This window comes from Garra rufa, chromosome 11, assembly GCF_049309525.1.
Source record: "Garra rufa chromosome 11, GarRuf1.0, whole genome shotgun sequence".
NCBI classification, from domain to species: Eukaryota; Metazoa; Chordata; class Actinopteri; order Cypriniformes; family Cyprinidae; genus Garra; species Garra rufa.
Window position 1 is genome coordinate 34,756,962 of NC_133371.1, and position 21,051 is coordinate 34,778,012.

Consider the following 21,051-nt stretch of genomic DNA (forward strand, 5'->3'; position numbering starts at 1 on the left):
AAACCAGCAATCTGTGCAGCAATAAATATTATCAGCCAAGTACTTTGCAACAACCTCTGACCTGTGGTCAAGCCGTACTTCTGGGCCATACATTAGCTTGACCATTCACTTCATCGACAATGAATGGGGTTTGAATTGAGGATTAAGAGATAATTAAGTGTATATTGTGACTTTAGACTTATGTTTACATTTTAATTATTTGAGTTTTCCATGGTTGTTGACATTTCTGTCTTAATAAATGAGTGGACTATGATCAGAGGAAGGTTAAGTTTAAAATAAAAATGTTTGAATGTAATATATTTTTCTCCTGGTCCTTATTTTAAATGGGTCATAAAAAATATCAATAATTATCGATATCGACCGATATGAAACACTGATATCGTGATATAGTTTTCAGCCATATCGCCCAGCCCTATTATAAAGCTTGGAAGAGCCAGGACATTTTTTTTTATATAACTCTGATTGTATTCGTTGATTGTATAAGTCATATACACCTAGGATGGCTTGAGGGTGAGTAAATCATGGGGTCATTTTCATTTTATTCTTACGACAGTAATACTAGGAAACAATTCTGTAAAATAAATGAAAATGAGTGTTTCACAGATATCTTATTTTAGCTTATTCTACAGTAGCGAAATTACACTTTTGTCTTAACTTCTACATGTGCAAGCAGGGCTTAAAACTTTTAGCCATATCTGCCATTTTAATCACGATACAAACTAATTTTTGTGGTCTTTTGAGAAAATTTACCACCCATAAATATTTTTTTTCCTGGCCATTAAACAGTTTTTCCAGTTGCTGCTACTACTTATTAAACATTTTTAATTAAAAAAAATAATAATAATAAATTGAAAATTAGAACTAAACACTGCATTTTAATCATGATATAAACAAAGATGTTTTTTTTATTTTATTTAAATTAGATTTTATTTGAAGCAAAAACCAAATGGTCTGACTTCAGCATTGTGAAATTATTTAAATTTCATATTGTGGTTTTTATCATAAAATGATGTAAAAAAAAAAAAAAAAAAAAAAAAAAAAAGACTAAAGTGCTACAAAAATGTATCACTTCCAAAACTTTGCTTCTTGTACAGGGTATATGGCCTTTAGTAGGACAGAAAAAAACTTTTATTCAGATTCTTCAGTTAATCGCAAAAGTCCCTTTATAATCAATCAACCGCTTATTTACAGTGAGAGGACTGGCAAGGGAAAAAATCTGGCATTTAGAGGTGAGTGAATTCAGAATGTAATGGCCAATCACAAGTGATCAATATCAACAGATATGCCTGTGACTGGCTACATTGATCAGCGCTACGAAAACACTTTGTCTTTTGGCGATTTCCAGAGTACAACCACAAATACGCCCTGGAGCCTTTACCAAATTTTTAGGCAATATCTTATTATTACAGTTTTAACTGAGGGTTGTTTTGACTGCGAGAGAAAATGGATGTGTGGCGTGAGAGCGTGGGAAAAGTGTCAGTTGCATGAGAGTTGACAGCCCTGCAAAAGACTCATCTGTGTGGCATGTGTTTACATAAAAAAACAATAGAGGGTTTGCACTTATGTCATGATTTGGTCATTTACCTAGAAGTTCGGCCATATTGGCGATATTTAGATGTAAACAACAGCATGGATTGCATGGTAAATGCACTATTGGAAATGTTTTTTTTTTAATTTATGCTGTGTAAACCATGAGAAAAACGTGAGCTGCTAAATCTTATAGAGAAGGACTTAGTAAGCAGGAAAGGGCTGAATATTTTGACAAACTAAAGTTAATAGGTGGTAAAGATGTATTAATAGTATATATTAGCCTAATATTTCACCTACCTGACAGAAAATGATAAGAACAAACACAAATGTTGTCAAGATTCTTGCCCTGGAAATCCTGCTTCAATCTGGCCAACCGAAAACGCCTTTTGTTCCTCAGACAGTTTTTTACACTCTTCGCTTGATTTGTTATAACTTTCGGAAGTCTATACTACTTCAACTGTTTTTCCAGGATTAATACAGGCCAAAACATGACAATAATTGACCATTTTCAGCAGCAAATTATCGAGTTTCGTTTCGTTTCAGTGGCATTGTTTACATTCAGTGACAAAATGGCCGTCGTAAAAACACTGGAAAAGTAGCGTAGGGTGAATTGAAAAAAGCGTTCTGTGTAAACGATCTGAACTGTGTGAACGACTTACCCGCTGTCAGATTCACTCTTTTTTGACCCACTTTCTTTCGTATACAGTTTTCAAAGAGTACTAGCAAGTGTATGTGTATTTTTTAAAATAAAACACGCCTGTGGTGATTTCACTGAGGCGATTGTTTGATTAGACTTTGGTAAAAGCATTCCTGCTTTACACATCTTAACCACACGATGTCAGTGTTTCATAACAAACAATTTCTGGTAGTTATTTGTGAGCTTAGTTGTTCTTGTTTTGATTAAAGGAGACTTCAGTTACATAAAGTTGACACAGTTTATATGAGCACTTTAATGGAATGAAAGAACATCGACAGAAACAGGGTCACATTACATTATTACATTTGGAAATACATGCACCATAAACATGCGGTGTAAAGAGTATGTATAAAACTACCAAATTGTCCCCATATCGTCAATGGCATATTTGGGGTTAGTTTGTGTATCATTTGACCCACTAAAAGCTTTATTCTGCCATAAAGTTCCTATGATGTTTGTCAAATACACAGTATACTGTAGTACATTACCAATGCCATACAAAGCACATAAACAGTCTATGATGCTCTAATGCTAAATGGCTAAACCTTACATGGCTTTAATAGTTCTGAATTAGACATAAATGTTCTTTCAAATAATATTACATTACCGTTTGATTAAAAAAACAGAAGTCTCAGGGGCTCAAAACAACATAAATAAGATTTAATCAAAATGAAGCAAACTATGAATAAAATCTTTAAATCACAAAGAGGAGTGTGATCTCTTGGCTTGATCGTTTGGTGTCTTCTTTAGCATGACAAATAAACACAAGGTAAAGTGACTTTGCCCCTTCACAGCACTACTAAACACAACAGAATAAACGTAGAAAGGTCAAACTCTTCTGCAAAACTGTGACTTGCTCTGAAGTGAATGAGGAAAATGAGGTAATATGACTTTCACAGTGATGGAAGAGTACACAATCTAGATAAAACCACGACAGAAACAGAACATTATTGTCCATAAAGGGTGATTTCAAATCATCTCATGACATATTACAGTATCTAGTGTTAATATTTAGAAAGATTTTGTTAGGCATGGCTGTCATACAACTATACAAAAACTATACTATTTTAAAAATGGCTCAACTCTGTTGTCATGTAACTATATTAAGAGCGTCGGATTGGTTGGATATCCAGACATGTTCAGAGTTTGCTTTAAAAAACAAATGATAAATCTCTCTAGAACTAAATTTCTTTTTAAAAACAACTTTTGTCTGATAATATACATTAAACAAAAAGCACACATACAATCCAAAGATCCAAAAAAGACTGATCTGAACTCAGGACAATTCAGGCCATGTCTTTTTATGTGCCAGCAACATTTCAAAAGAGAAGCACTTGGCTTGATTCTACCTTAGGATGACACTGATATTTACCCGTAAGGCAATGCTTTTGCCCAAGAGCTTAGTATACTGAATGCTACTCGCTATTTTACTTCCTGAATGTTAGAAATCATGGCAGGATCTGTAAGGTAAGGTAACGTCGCCTCTTTGTAGCTAGAAATGTGACTTCACATGAGTGAAAAAGTAGTGCTTGACTTTGGATGGAAAAAAAGATTTGATTGTAATCGAAAGCTGACTCACCATTAAGTGTTAGTGTGCACTAGCGTGTGTAGAGATGAAGTGTATAAAATAGTCAAGAAAAGAAAAGGGTTCATTTTGTATGTTGATACTACAAAAATATGTAACAAAACCAAACAAAAACCAATACTGATGTATGTGCATACGTACAATGACTCCAGCGGCGAGTGCTTTAAAAATAAAGTGAAGTGTGGAATGTGGGAGCAGCAGTGCATGCAGATATTCTGGTCCTATGAAACATTAAGGCACCAGAGGTATCAAAAATCTACTTGTTTTTTGTTACTTTTTTTTAATTCCAAAACAAAAAAAAGATTTCCAAGTCTTCTAAAGGCAGTTCCTGTGAGTGCATACAACACATCAAGGAGGAGACGAAACTGATTGACTTCAAGCTTGAGCACCTGTTATCTTCTGCAACAGAGGCATCTGTGAAAGTAGAGACACATCATTTAATATGGCATATCATATAAAAATTAGGGCTGGGTATTGACACAAATGTCACAATTATTTTGGATAACAATCAGGTACAGTACATGGCAAATTTTCTCAAGAAAAAAAATTTACATGAGAGTCAGTTGTTACTATATTATAAATGAACACCACAAAACACTTCTGCAAAATATTTGATTAACTTTATGGTTTTGTGTTTGAATCATCTGATTTAACATCCGGTCTTACCTTGGACAGGTCCACACCCGTCAGTGCATTAACAGACACGGGCAGCTCAGCGAGGAGACGGTTCACCTCCCCGGTCACACGGCTGCTGTCCCCACTCAGAATAACAATCTCATTGGTCCTGGACAGAGGAGCTGCTACCTTTGCAGCAATCTGTTGATGGACATAAAATTAAAATATGAAATCCAGGCCCATATTGACCACCTCTGTCATCCAAACAACATACAAGAAACGTTCATTCACCTTGGGCAGCGCTTCCAGGACGAGCGCAGTCTTGGCGGCCTCCCCGTACTGCTGGTAGGCCTCTGCTTTCAGCCTCATTCTCTCAGCCTCGGCCTTTCCCACGGATGAGATAGAGATGGCCTCTGCCTCCCCGATCTTCCTGATCTTCTCTGCCTCGGCCTGAGCAGTCAGCACTTTCTTCAACCTGTTCGGTGTCACAAATATAGCACAGTTCATTTTGGTCTGTGTCAAAGATCAGTTCCTCAAATGCATAATAGATACATGATTAATCAGACATCCTATTAGGATTTGATGCAACATCTGTGGCACATCTGTGAATATAGATAGATAGATAGATAGATAGATAGATAGATAGATAGATAGATAGATAGATAGATAGATAGATAGATAGATAGATAGATAGATAGATAGATAGATAGATATGTATTCAGAGGTCACACTCACTTCTGTCCTTCAGCCAGCTGCTGCATCTTGTAAGCCTCTGCTTCAGCAGGACGTTTGACCGTCGCTATCAGCTCTTTCTCTGTCCTCTCAATCTCTCTCTCCTCAATGGAGATCTGCTTTTTCCTCTGCACAACTTCAATTTCGATCTCCTCCAATCTGATCTTCTGCTGCTCTTTGGCTGCCTGTAGTTCATAGGCCAGCTGAGACTCTGCTTTCTGTGTACGAGACAGACACATCACATGATTACTATCACTCTCATCTGAGACTGATAAATGTGCATGTATAAGCTCACATCCGCCCAGCTAACAAGATGACTGTGATTTAAGATGATGGCCCTGGATTGAAATGAAATTTAATCCAACCTTAGTGTTCACTTCTTGATTGAAAGCAGCTTTCTGCAGCTCCAGCTCTCGCTTGGAGTCGGCCATTCTAGTGTCTGCCAAGAACTTCACATCCATCATTTCTTTCTTGCACTCAGCTTCCTGATCAAGGAGGAGGGAGACAATAGAAGCTATTGAATGCCACACATTTAATGGATTATGCATTAGCAATAAAGACAGTCATGCCAAAAGTCTCTTACTCTAATCCCAGCATCCCTCTCTGCCTCGGCCACTCCGATGTCGGCGTCCCTTTGTACAGCCGCTGTTTGAGTTTTTCCAAGAGAGCTAAGGTAGTCCAGCTTATCATAGACATCCTGTAAAGAAACACAAGTGTTAATGTTTTTATTTAGGTCTAAAATTGAGAAAGGTCACTTTTGCACCTTGTCCATGACTATGATTTTGCATTAACAAGCACATTTCTTACTTTTATAGTGAAGCTGAGGATCTCAATGCCCATGCGCCCCACATCAGGAGCTGCCACCTCCCTTACCAGCCGAGCAAACTCATCTCTGTCCTGGTAGATCTGCTCCACTGTCAAAGTGCCTGTCGTAAGAACAGCAACAAAACATCAGCTTCATTGAATCACATTTGAAAGTGTTGTTCTATAATGAGGTTACTGTAATTGTTAGTAATTATTAACCTAAGATTGAACGCAAATGTCCCTCCAGGGTTTGAAGGACCACACCCTTGATTTCCATGACAGATTTTCCCAGAAACTGCTCACAGGCAACAGCCAGCAAGTCCTTGTCAGTCATAACCTTGACCTGACAAAAACACAAGTCAGGAGTTACACCATCGGTACATTTAGCTGTACTCTTTAAAACTCTTTTATAATGAGAGCTAAAAAGTACTCTATATCATAAGGTTTAGGGCCACTACAAAAGTTTAGCCAGTCGTTATTCCTGTAAGGTTCTGTAGGGTTAAAACCATAGTTATTATAGTTAACTAAAACTAAAACCAGGGTTAACTAAAACTAAAACCTAACTAAAACCATGATTATTATAGTTAACTAAAATTAAAACCATGATTATTGTAGTTAACTAAAACTAAAACCAACTAAAACCAGGGTTATTTAACTAAAACTAAAACTAATACTAACTAAACCAGAGTTAACTAAAACTAAAACCATTGTTATTATATAGTTGACTAAACCTAAAAAGAGGGCTATTATAATTAAGTAAAACTAAAACCAGGGTTATTATAGTTAACTAAGCTAAAACCAACTAAACCAGAGTTATTCGCTTTATTCACCTGGCGGCCATTTTTAAAACTCGAACGCCGTTGAGGGGTACACAAACCCGGAAGTTTGACTGACGCATATGATCTTCAGAGATTCAGCTGCAATGGAAACTCCAGTGTGGACCACCAATCTTTCCAGTCTGCCTGAATTAACGATACAAAATGTGGAGCAGTGGGCCAGTACCGACTGCAACATCCCCCGGGCAGTATTAATTAAGGGATACAGTAACTGGATCGAAGGTTTTATCCACGACATTGAAGGTATGAATGGACACTAATTTACCTCAGTTTCTGGTAGCTTGTAACGACATGAAGAGTATGATTATTAGCGACCTTGGGTGTCCTGAAAGGCGCTTTAAAAAATAAAATGTATTATTATTATTATTATTATTATTATAATCAGATAATACTTGGGTGTTTGAAGATTTTAATATACTTAATAATTGTTTTTATCTTGTAATATCACTTTGTGCTACTTTTGTATGGAAAGTGCTATATAAATAAAGTTTGATTGCAGCTGAATCTCTGAAGATCGTATGCGTCAGTCAAACTTCCGGGTTTGTGTACCCCTCAATGGCGTTCGAGTTTTCAAAATGGCCGCCAGGTGAATAAGGCGAATTATAGTTAACTAAAGCTAAAACCAGGGTTATAATATTTAACTGAAACTTAAACCAACTAGAACCATGGTTATTATAGTTAACTAAAACTAAAACCAACTAGAACCATGGTTATTATAGTTAACTAAAGCTAAAACCAACTAAAACCAGGGTTATTATAGTTAACTAAAGCTAAAACCAGGGTTATTATAGTTAACTAACGCTAAAACCAACTAAAACCAGGGTTATTATAGTTAACTAAAGCTAAAACCAACTAAAACCAGGGTTATTATAGTTAACTAAAGCTAAAACCAGGGTTATTATAGTTAACTAACGCTAAAACCAACTAAAACCAGGGTTATTATAGTTAACTAAAGCTAAAACCAGGGTTATTATAGTTAACTAAAACTAAAACCAGGGTTATTATAGTTAACTAAAGCTAAAACCAGGGTTATTATAGTTAACTAAAGCTAAAACCAGGGTTATTATAGTTAACTAAAGCTAAAACCAGGGTTATTATAGTTAACTAAAACTAAAACCAGGGTTATTATAGTTAACTAAAGCTAAAACCAGGGTTATTATAGTTAACTAAAGCTAAAACCAGGGTTATAATATTTAACTGAAACTTAAACCAACTAGAACCATGGTTATTATAGTTAACTAAAGTTAAAACCAGGGTTATTATATTTAACTGAAACTAAAACCAACTAAAACCAGGGTTATTATAGTTAACTAAAGCTAAAACCAGGGTTATTATAGTTAACTAACGCTAAAACCAGGGTTATTATAGTTAACTAACGCTAAAACCAGGGTTATTATATTTAACTGAAACTAAAACCAACTAAAACCAGGGTTATTATAGTTAACTAAAGCTAAAACCAGGGTTATTATAGTTAACTAACGCTAAAACCAGGGTTATTATATTTAACTGAAACTAAAACCAACTAAAACCAGGGTTATTATAGTTAACTAAAGCTAAAACCAGGGTTATTATAGTTAACTAAAGCTAAAACCAGGGTTATTATAGTTAACTAAAGCTAAAACCAGGGTTATTATAGTTAACTAAAACTAAAACCAGGGTTATTATAGTTAACTAAAGCTAAAACCAGGGTTATTATAGTTAACTAAAGCTAAAACCAGGGTTATAATATTTAACTGAAACTTAAACCAACTAGAACCATGGTTATTATAGTTAACTAAAGTTAAAACCAGGGTTATTATATTTAACTGAAACTAAAACCAACTAAAACCAGGGTTATTATAGTTAACTAAAGCTAAAACCAGGGTTATTATAGTTAACTAAAACTAAAACCAACTAGAACCATGGTTATTATAATTAAGTAAAACTAAAACCAGGGTTATTATAGTTAACTAAAACTAAAACCAACTAAAACCAGGGTTATTATAGTTAACTAAAACTAAAACCAACTAAAACCAGGGTTATTATAGTTAACTAAAGCTAAAACCAGGGTTATTATAGTTAACTAACGCTAAAACCAACTAAAACCAGGGTTATTATAGTTAACTAAAACTAAAACCAACTAAAACCAGGGTTATTATAGTTAACTAAAGCTAAAACCAGGGTTATTATAGTTAACTAACGCTAAAACCAACTAAAACCAGGGTTATTATAGTTAACTAAAGCTAAAACCAGGGTTATTATAGTTAACTAAAACTAAAACCAGGGTTATTATAGTTAACTAAAACTAAAACCAACTAAAATCAGGGTTATTATAGTTAACTAAAGCTAAAACCAACTAAAACCAGGGTTATTATAGTTAACTAAAGCTAAAACCAGGGTTAACTAAAACTAAAACCTAACTAAAACCATGATTATTATAGTTAACTAAAATTAAAACCATGATTATTGTAGTTAACTAAAGCTAAAACCAGGGTTATTATAGTTAAGTAAAACTAAAACCAGGGTTATTATAGTTAACTAAAGCTAAGACCAGGGTTATTATAGTTAACTAAAGCTAAAACCAGGGTTATTATAGTTAACTAACGCTAAAACCAACTAAAACCAGGGTTATTATAGTTAACTAAAGCTAAAACCAGGGTTATTATAGTTAACTAAAACTAAAACCAACTAAAACCAGGGTTATTATAGTTAACTAAAGCTGAAACCAGGGTTATTATAGTTAACTAACGGTAAAACCAACTAAAACCAGGGTTATTATAGTTAACTAAAGCTAAAACCAGGGTTATTATAGTTAACTAACGCTAAAACCAGGGTTATTATAGTTAACTAACGCTAAAACCAGGGTTATTATATTTAACTGAAACTAAAACCAACTAAAACCAGGGTTATTATAGTTAACTAAAGCTAAAACCAGGGTTATTATAGTTAACTAACGCTAAAACCAGGGTTATTATATTTAACTGAAACTAAAACCAACTAAAACCAGGGTTATTATAGTTAACTAAAGCTAAAACCAGGGTTATTATAGTTAACTAACGCTAAAACCAGGGTTATTATATTTAACTGAAACTAAAACCAACTAAAACCAGGGTTATTATAGTTAACTAAAGCTAAAACCAGGGTTATTATAGTTAACTAACGCTAAAACCAGGGTTATTATATTTAACTGAAACTAAAACCAACTAAAACCAGGGTTATTATAGTTAACTAAAGCTAAAACCAGGGTTATTATAGTTAACTAACGCTAAAACCAGGGTTATTATATTTAACTGAAACTAAAACCAACTAAAACCAGGGTTATTATAGTTAACTAAAGCTAAAACCAGGGTTATTATAGTTAACTAACGCTAAAACCAGGGTTATTATATTTAACTGAAACTAAAACCAACTAAAACCAGGGTTATTATAGTTAACTAAAGCTAAAACCAGGGTTATTATATTTAACTGAAACTAAAACCAGGGTTATTCTATTTAACTGAAACTAAAACCAGGGTTATTATATTTAACTGAAACTAAAACCAGGGTTATTCTATTTAACTGAAACTAAAACCAACTAAAACCAGGGTTATTATAGTTAACTAAAGCTAAAACCAGGGTTATTATATTTAACTGAAACTAAAACCAACTAAAACCAGGGTTATTATAGTTAACTAAAGCTAAAACCAGGGTTATTATAGTTAACTAACGCTAAAACCAGGGTTATTATATTTAACTGAAACTAAAACCAACTAAAACCAGGGTTATTATAGTTAACTAAAGCTAAAACCAGGGTTATTATAGTTAACTAAAGCTAAAACCAGGGTTATTATAGTTAACTAAAGCTAAAACCAGGGTTATTATATTTAACTGAAACTAAAACCAACTAAAACCAGGGTTATTATAGTTAACTAAAGCTAAAACCAGGGTTATTATAGTTAACTAACGCTAAAACCAGGGTTATTATATTTAACTGAAACTAAAACCAACTAAAACCAGGGTTATTATAGTTAACTAAAGCTAAAACCAGGGTTATTATAGTTAACTAAAGCTAAAACCAGGGTTATTATAGTTAACTAAAGCTAAAACCAGGGTTATTCTATTTAACTGAAACTAAAACCAACTAAAACCAGGGTTATTATAGTTAACTAAAGCTAAAACCAGGGTTATTATATTTAACTGAAACTAAAACCAACTAAAACCAGGGTTATTATAGTTAACTAAAGCTAAAACCAGGGTTATTATAGTTAACTAAAGCTAAAACCAGGGTTATTCTATTTAACTGAAACCAAAACCAGGGTTAACTAGAACTAAAACCAACTAAACCAAGGTTATTATAGTTAATTAAAGCTAAAACAAACTAAAACCATGGTTATTATAATTAAGTAAAACTAAAACCAGGGTTATTATAGTTAACTAAGCTAAAACCAACTGAGCCAGGGTTATTATATTTAACTAAAACCAAAACCAGGGTTAACTAGAACTAAAACCAACTAAAACCTAGGGTTGGGTATCGTTTGGGGTTTTTTCGATACCGGTGACAAATCGATACTTTTAAAACGGTACCGGTGCTAAAACGGTGCCTGAACCGATACTTTTAAAAAAGCCACAAACTGGTGGATGACACAAGAAAATAATTTTTATTGAACAAAAACATTCTTTAAATTGAACAATGTAATAAAAGTTTAAAAACTTTTTTCTCTTCCCATAGGCGGAGGTTGACCAAACTGTTAAGTGCAATCTGTTAACAACGCACATTATATACCCGTTTTTTTAAGGCAAGAACCAGATAATGAGTGTCACGTCATGAAATGTTTTTAATACGAAAACGGTCTAATGTGATGACAATTTAATAAAAACATAGTAAGTTAGGCCTATTAATTGAAATGATTTTATTTCAAACAACGAATAAATTATATAGAGAAAGTGAGCAGAGTATCAACGGAGCTTTTTGAAACAATTTACGAATTAGTAAACCACTGTGTCGCAAAATGATTCACTGTTTTGAAGCGCTTCAATCGGATCGCGAATCATTTGACGCAGAACGGGACTTCAATCCCAGCTGATTTCCACAAACTGTCAAACAAAGTGCATCCCTCAGCTTTCAAGTTTATTCCATGTGCCCTCAAATGTTTCATTAGGTTTGACATGTTTCCCCCTTTACACGCAACATTTGCTGCACGTCGCGGTGTCTGAATCATTTTTTGTGAAATATAGCTACACTTTAGAACGTTTAGTTTTTGTCATTTTAAGTTAAGCTTGTTTAATGTAGCTAGCTAAGGGCACCGGGTTTCGGTACCCAACCCTACTAAAACCAGGGTTATTACAGTTAACTAAAACTAAAACCAGGGTTATTATAGTTATCTAAAACTAAAACCAGGGTTATTATAGTTAACTAAACTAAAACCCAACTAAAACCAGGGTTATTATGGTTAACTAGAACTAAAACCAGGGTAATATATTTAACTAAAACTAAAACCATGGTTATTATAGTTAACTAAACTAAAACCCAACTAAAACCAGGGCTATTATGGTTAACTAGAACTAAAGCCCAACTAAAACCATGGTTATTATTGTTAATTAAACTAAAACCCAAGTAAACCTGGGTTCGTAGTTAACTAAACTAAAACCCAACTAAAACTATGGTTATTATAGTTAACTTAAACTAAAACCAGGTTTATTATATTTAACTGAAACTAAAACCAACTAAAACCAGGGCTATTATGGTTAACTAGAACTAAAGCCCAACTAAAACCATGGTTATTATTGTTAATTAAACTAAAACCCAAGTAAACCTGGGTTCGTAGTTAACTAAACTAAAACCCAACTAAAACTATGGTTATTATAGTTAACTTAAACTAAAACCAGGGTTATTTGTTACGTTCATGTCTGTTTTGTACTTGGTTTTTCCCCATTGTCTCCCCCTGTCATTTTGTGATCATTTGGTTTAGTCCTCGTTTGTGTCATCACCGTCACCTGTGTTCAATGATTAGTCACCATTTATAAGTCTGTCTGTTTCTTGAGTTTATTGTCGGTCCTTAATGTTGGTTGATATGTGTGAAGATCTCCGTTCCTGCCTGTCCCTGCCTTGTTCCTCTTGAAGATTGATATTAAATATAGTTATTTGTTTGAATACCGTCTATCGTCTCGTCTCGTCCTGCACACACCCGTAACATTATTATAGTTAACTAAACTAAAACCTTACTAAAACCAGGGTTTTTAAAGTTAACTAAAGCTAAAACCTAGTAAACCATGGTTTATTATAGTTAACTAAAACTAAAGCCCAACTAAAACCATGGTTATTATAGTTAACTAAAACAAAAACCAACTAAAACCAGGGTTATTAAAGTTAACTAAAACTAAAACCATGGTTATTATAGTTAACTAAAACTAAAACCAGGGTTATTATAGTTAACTAAAACTAAAACCAGGGTTTTTAAAGTTAACTAAAGCTAAAACCTAGTAAACCATGTTTTTTATAGTTAACTAAAAATAAAACCCAACTAAAACCAGGGTTATTAAAGTTAACTAAAACCAGGGTTATTAAAGTTAACTAAAACCAGGGTTATTATAGTTAACTAAAACTAAAACCAGGGTTTTTAAAGTTAACTAAAGCTAAAACCTAGTAAACCATGTTTTTTATAGTTAACTAAAAATAAAACCCAACTAAAACCAGGGTTATTATAGTTATAATTTATATATATATATATATATATATATACACATACATAATCTTTAAATAAACTAAGCTTAAAAATTTTACTTTTTTAAGGCCCTATAAAACACATTTTATTTCTTTCTCAAATTTAGTGTTTTTCAATCAATCTGGATTTAATTTGAATGGTTTTATTTAGGGATGCACGATATGAAAAATTCTAACCGATACCGATAGCCGATAATTAAGTCCTTCTTTTGGCCGATGCCGATACCGATACCGATAACCAATACATTCATATTTTTATATGATAATTTTGTGCACACAGGAGAATACAAAATCTAAGATAAACTAATGAAATTTATATTATATATCTGGGTCTAACAATCATAGCAAACAGTCCTGACTCTTCAAAAATGTTTTTTTTTTTTTTTTGTGTGTGTGTGTAAAGCACCACAATTCTAAATAAAATAAAATGCTTTGACATTTTGTCAACCTGGAAAAAATGAAAAGTGCATCATGGAGTAAAGTCAGATGTCCAAATGTCTGTGGTAAAGCTTACATGCAGTCCATTCTTATTGATCATATTATGAATGTGTGCAGCAGCCAAATCGTACAAGGCGGGGAATAAAACATCAGAATCGAGATAAAAACGTCTCAACTCTTCAGAATGCTGCAAGCGCAACGCAGGTCATGTGACATGAACCAACCAATCAGCTTCATCCTTTCCCTTAATAACACTGAAAGCACTGGCAAGGTGGAGAAACAGCTTATCAAAGCTGTACAGGAATAAACATTTTAAAATAAATTTGATAACAGAGCAACTGCAAGCGATTTTAATGCTGAACATCTATTTATTCTTTGCTGAAACTACCGCGTCTTTATGGAGAACGCATATCATGGCTGCTTAGCAACGGCAGCCGCCACTGGAGCTCAAACTACAGAGCGGTTTGGCAAAGACTTTGGGTTTGGAAAGAAAGAGAAGGCGGCGCTTCAGCGTTTTCCACGCGTTTTTAGGCGCGACATGTGAACGGCCCCTAAAACAGATTCACCGCGATGACGACCTCTGAAGTGAGATATAAGATTGTTAAAACTTAACGGCTTTTTACCTCCTCTCGGAATCCTTGCTAAACGTGTTGCAAATAGCAGTAGCATTGTCCTCCTCTGTCACCGTGAAAAACTTCCAGACCTGCGAAGGCGATGATGACGACACAGATGATGACGTATTAAACGCGACAAAGGCTGAGAGTCACTGCAGTTTACAGCTGCAGTCACTTGCACTCGGAAAGCAGATGAATCTCAGATAAACCAGACTGATTGATTGATTTACCAGCAAGAGTACTTTATCGGATCGGGTTTCATTTATTTATCGGAGCGATAAAAATGACGTCATTTTTACCCATATCGGTCGATAATTTATCTGTCCGATAAATATCGTGTATCCCTAGTTTTATTAATTGTTAATAATCAAAAGCATTTCTAGCTAAATGATTTTATTTAAATATTGTGTTGTGTATTTACATTTTTCTGGTAAACAATTTGACAGATATATTTCTGTCACAATTTCTTCAAGTTAAAACAAACTTTTATTTTGACAGTTTGCTGTGAAGACCTTAAATTTCTGTTTATATATGATATGACGAGTTTTACGCAAGAGAAACTGTAAAATGCTCATGAAGTGACTCCCAGAGCAGTTCTAGAGATTGCTTATGTGTTCATGTGCTCATATACTGAGGCGGCAGAGGCTGAAAACACCGCAAACATCATGCACCTCAGTATCCTGTCTTGACATTTGTGTTTAAACATAAATCTGGAAATCATGGAAATCTAATAAAACATTTGATAAAACGACAGTAAACGATGTGTGAGTGTTTACTTGAGCAACTCCTGTAACTGTAATAGCAACTCCCTCCGCTGTCTCCACGTCTTCACACTTAGGCTGTAGTGTCATAATCTCCAGTGTAATTCTGAGGGGGAAAAATACCAAAGTCAACTACAACCTTCAAGTTTATCTAAACAATGCCACAGGCAAGAAAAACCTGATTTTCCAAAGCATGTTAGCGTTGCAGAATTCAAAAAATGGGACAAAGTGCCAAAAACAATAGCAGGGGCTGACAGGAAGTTCAGTATACAATCAGAGTGAAGTTCACAAAGCAAACACTCAATATAAAAGGATCAGATCAGCTCATAAATCAACTAATTCAGCTGATCATGGAAATTTAAGAAGTAAACAGAAATAGTACAGCATCAATCAATCTGTACACTCCCCAAAGAACTCTCAGGTCTTGTAATCAGCTTCTTTTAACTGTCCCGCGCTTTCGCTGTAAAACCAAGGGTGGTCGGGCCTTCTCTGCTGCGGCACCTAAACTCTGGAACAGTTTGCCCTTCGCTGTGAGATCTGCCCCATCATTATCCAGTTTTAAATCAGCTCTTAAAACTTATTTATTCTCTTTGGCTTTTAATTAAGTCACTTTGGATTGATCTTATATGATCTATTAAAGGGATTATATCGGGTGAAATCGTGTCTATAATTGTATTTTGTCTTGTCTATTCTTAAAGCTTTTATTTGCACTCTGTAGCTCTGTACAGCACTTTGGCGCAACTCTGTTGTTTTTAAATGTGCTATAGAAATAAAATTTGACTTGACTTGACAATATCCAAACAACAGAAATAGTACATGATTCAAGTATCTCTTAAAACAAACTCTGAATACCTCTATACAGCCAAACTGGTTTGACAAACACCTGACCAGGTTTGTTCCTTTAGTTTTTTAAGGTCAAGCATTACAGTTATTGCTAAACATTGACTGTGTGTTGTTATGGTGAACTTTGACTAGATTTACTGCACTGTACAGTGAAATGTGATCCTGTGATTCTCATTTATTTGGCTGGCATTACCTCTGTGTGTCTGATATAAGCCACCAAGCCCACGCCCAGCCTCCCACCACATACGTCTTTGCATCTGACCCACAACAGGCACCTACAAAAGAGAAAAAAACACTTGTGATTGCAGTGATAATCTTAAGAGACACGGTCAAACATCACAAGGATAGGATCTGTGTGAACTGAGTTCAATGGTGATTCATAATTGCACTAGAAGATGCTATGAAAGATGCACTTACTAAAAACTAAAAAGTCATACCATAGTACTCTGACGACTGAATACAACTTTCAGTGTTGTTTTAGTATCACTGAAATACTATTATATAATTTATTCATATTTTAAATGAAAATAAAATGTTATTTTTAAATATTTAAAATATTCTATAAATATTAAGCTTTTTAAAATAATTGTAAAAGAGTTAAATTGATTTGAAATTGAATTAGGAGTCAAGACACAAAGAAAAATTAAAGCTGCAAGCAGCGATGAACGGGCCCTCGCACACGGGCTCACCGCCGACCGGTGGCTTTAGGAAAACAGCAAACGGTGGGCAGTATGCTTTTAATACATTAAATGTAGGAAAAATAGATCAAAGTCACTTAAATGTGCCAAACTTCCTGCTGCCAGCTGGTGGCGCTATGCCTATAACTGATTATTGGCATGTAGATGTGTTCAGGCCAGCACTTTCATCAAACATATGAAGTTTGGTGCAGATTGACCTTAGTATGTTTGTGTTAGTGCAAGATATGATATATCCTACTACCAATAGGTGGCGCTATGATAATATCTGAATATTTGCCTTTAGATGTCTTCAGGCCAGGACTTTTACCAAACATGTGAAGTTTGAGGCAGATCGGACATTTTATGTCTGAGTTATAACAACTTCTATGTCCATGGCGAAACATCAAACTTTGTCAGGCCACCAAGGACACGCCCTTTGACGAAAACTCAAGATCTTCGCAATTTAACATCTCTAAGGCCTCTAGATCAGACTGTCCAAATATAATGTTGATATCATTAAATCTCTAGGAGGAGTTTGGTACAAGTCATTTCCTGATGCCAACAGGTGGCGCTGTGATTATAATAGAATATTTGCCTTCAGATTGGTTCAGGCCAGGACTCTTATCAAACATGTGAAGTTTGAGGCAAATCGGACATTTTATGGCTGAGTTATAACAAGTTTTATATCCATGGCGAGACCTCGAAATTTGTCAGGCCGCCACGGACACGCCCTTTACCGAAAACTCAAGATCTTCACAATTTAACATCGCTAAGGCCTTTATATTAGACTGACCGATTTTGGTGTTGATCTGTATAAATCTCTAGGAGGAGTTGGTTGCAGAGTACTGCATGACACTTCCTGTTGCCTGCAGGTGGCGCTATGACTATAACTGAATATGGGCATGTAGATGTCTTCAGGTCAGGAGTGTTATCACACATGTGAAGTTTGGGACAGATCGGACATTTTATGCCTAAGTTATAGCAACTTCCTTTTTCATGGCGAAACATCGAAATTTGCGAGGCCGCCACGAACACGCCCTCCGATGAAAACTCTAGATCTTCACAATTTAACGTCACAAAGGGCTTTAGATTAGACTCACCAAATTTGGTGTTGATCGGAATAAATCTCTAGGAGGAGTTCGTTCAAGTATGACACCTGAAAATGGCAAAAATGACACAAATTTTGCTGAGAAAATTAATAATAACCGACTTCCTGTTGGGTTTCGGATTTTATCTCAAGAGGCTTTTTTGTAGGTATTGGTGTGTTACATGTGTGTACCGATTTTTGTGCATGTACGATAATCACAGCTGAATGCGCACACCGCGGAACGTGTAAAGGTGGCGCTGTCGAGCCATTTTGCCACACCCACTTCTGAAACCCATATCAGATGTCCATTTTCGCCAGGTTTGATGTGTGTGCAAAGTTTCGTTAGTTTTCGGGTATGTCTAGGCCCTCAAAAATGCGATTCATTCCGGATAAGAAGAATAATAATAATAATAATAATAATAATAATAATAAACGGAGCAGATTCAATAGGGTCCTCACACCATCGGTGCTCGGGCCCTAATTAAGAGTCTTAAAATTAGCCTTTTTCATCAAACATAATATAATATTCCATAAAATTGATAAGGGAAGAGGATAGACAATTTATTTATTTATTTATTTATTTATTTAGGTTATTTTTTATGCTATAAAGTCTAATATTGAACTTTTCAATATAATAGAATAGAATAATATGATATATATCATGAAATTGGTGATGAAAAAGGCTGGACTATTTATTTATTTATTTGATTAATTTTTACTGCAATAGAGGCAAGACACAAAAATATAGAAATATTAGGTTTTTTAAAATAATTAAAAAAAATGTGTTACACAAAATGTTTACTGGACTTTTAAGTTTAAACTTTTAAAATTTTCATATTTAGAATTATTTTTATTTATATTTAATAGTAATTTTGTTGTGTTTTGTAATTTTTATAAATTTTTTATTCACTTTTTTAAATATATCTACATAGTTGAAACAACAAGTTAAGTTTAACAAGTTAAATTTTATTGAAAATGATACATTTTTCTTGGCATATTTTACTTATTTTACTTTTATTTTATTTTTGTAAGGTTCTTTTTTTAAACTGGGTTTTAAAGTACTGAAGAGTCTGGAAAAGTTTAGACGAAACAGTATAAAAAATGCTAAATAATACAAATAATATTAAAGGAACTAAATAAATAAATTATTTGAATAAATTAAATGTTTTTAAATATTTAAATATTAAAAAAAAAATCCATACACACTACCGTTCAAAAGTTTGGGGTCAGTACATTTTTATTGTTTTTTTTTTTTTTTTTTTTTTTTGTTTTTTAAAGAAATTAATACTTTTATTCACCAAGGATGTATTAAGTTAATAATTAAAAGTTTATTAAAAGTTAATAATAAATCATTTACATTGTTATAAAATATTTATATTTTGAATTAACACTGTACTTTTTAAACTTGTTATACACGAAAGAATTCTGAAAAAAATCACAGGTTCCAAAAAATATTTGGCAGCACAACTGTTGATATTATCCAGCACTGATCATTCTAATAATAAATCAGCATATTAGAATGATTTCTGAAGGATCATGTGACACTTAAGACTGGAGTAACAGCTGATAAAAATTCAGCTTTTCATCACAGGAATAAATTCTATTTTAAAGTTTGTTAAAAATAAAAAACATTATTTTATATTGTAAAAACATTTTGCAATATTACTGTTTTTAATCAAATAAATGCAGCCTTGATGAGCATAAGAGACTTCTTTAAAGACAAGTCTTACAGACCCCAAACATTTGAAAAGTAGTGTGTGTATATATATATATATATATATATATATATATATATATATATATATATATATATATATAGTAAGTAACAACGTAACATAAAAACTACTATTTTAATATTCATTTTTCACATTATAAATATGGTCTTTGGTCTTTTGTACCAAATGTACCATGGTAGTATTACAGTATTCATGGATTTACCCTTGAGTACCATGCAAATACTATGGTATTGTTATCTGATACTATCTAAATGCTGCTGATTTCTGTAAATGCTGGGTCAAATAAACATAACGTAAGTAAGATACTTAACGTTGCTATTTCTAATTTCTTCTTTTGCACAATGTATCCATACATATCACTATTAAGCATTCAAAGTGAATGTATGTAAAGGGATATTAAATATTAAATCACTATTAAAGTGTAAAAGGGCGTACCTAGCAAACCTAAAATACAAAAGGAAGAGAGTTTCATAATTGAATAGGTGTACGCTCGAATTTATCATACGTTTCAGAAATATGATAAGTTAAAATGACTAAAAATAATTTAAACAACTATGAATGGCTGGTGTAAATGCGGAAGAGCTGAGCTAACGTAGTAGCTGTACGTTAGCAAGCTAATACACGACTGGCTTATATTATTTACCACACAATTGATAACACATGCGAAAACAAACACTCATATGCATATTTCCTAAACGAATGAACGCAATAATCGCATATAAATAATAAACTCTTGATAGTATAGGCTAATAGTAAAACATATATCACGATACCTGACACAACGAGCGCTTCATTTGGTCCAACAGTCAGGCAGCAACCCATACTTGCATTTAATACCAAACAATAATCCTTTCGCGTGTATTCCTGTATTTATAATATAAATCGTTTATTTAGCAGCTTTTTGGCTCGTAAAATGAGCAGATCTCCACCCTAGTGAGAGAATAAATGTTTGTCAACACAGGCGACCCTGCCCACTACAGGACGGAAGGGTGGTACGTGATACTGTAAGGATGTGTTGTCAAATCTAGCGTGTTCCCTACTTAGATAGCACTTTAGAGCCACCTATGACGGACAAAAACGCTGTCTAGGTGGGGAGCTCACTAGGTTTTGAGACACAGACTCTGAGTTGTCATGATCATAGATATATATATAGAATGACTAGATGTCTCGTCTGCGTTGCTGGCCAACGGAGTCGAACGTCCGCATATGGCGGCCATCTTACCACAGGCTGCTCGCTCACCCAATATATTGTGTTGATAGTAAAACATGTCATTTTTAAATAGCCATAACGTGCTCAATTTTTAATAGATTTTCAAATGGTTTGATTTATTATAAACGTCAAATATGTAGTTATGACACTGAATACTTTTTAATAATTATCTTATGTTCTAAAAAATAGAATAATGTTCTAGAATAG

At 33.9% G+C, this 21,051-nt stretch overlaps 1 protein-coding gene across 1 annotated transcript; it reads right to left on the bottom strand.

Moving 5' to 3' along the window:
* Positions 1-2,451: 2,451 nt before the first annotated feature.
* Positions 2,452-20,601, bottom strand: flot2b (flotillin 2b). Its single transcript, XM_073850292.1, has 11 exons — positions 20,408-20,601; positions 16,328-16,409; positions 15,307-15,397; positions 6,183-6,306; positions 5,967-6,085; positions 5,743-5,856; positions 5,525-5,644; positions 5,163-5,377; positions 4,719-4,902; positions 4,479-4,628; positions 2,452-4,226 (listed from the first exon to the last, which is right to left on the bottom strand). The coding sequence occupies exons 1-11, from the start codon at positions 20,454-20,456 to the stop codon at positions 4,188-4,190; spliced, it is 1,287 nt and encodes a 428-aa protein (XP_073706393.1). The 5' UTR covers positions 20,457-20,601; the 3' UTR covers positions 2,452-4,187.
* Between the last annotated feature and the right edge of the window lie 450 nt (positions 20,602-21,051).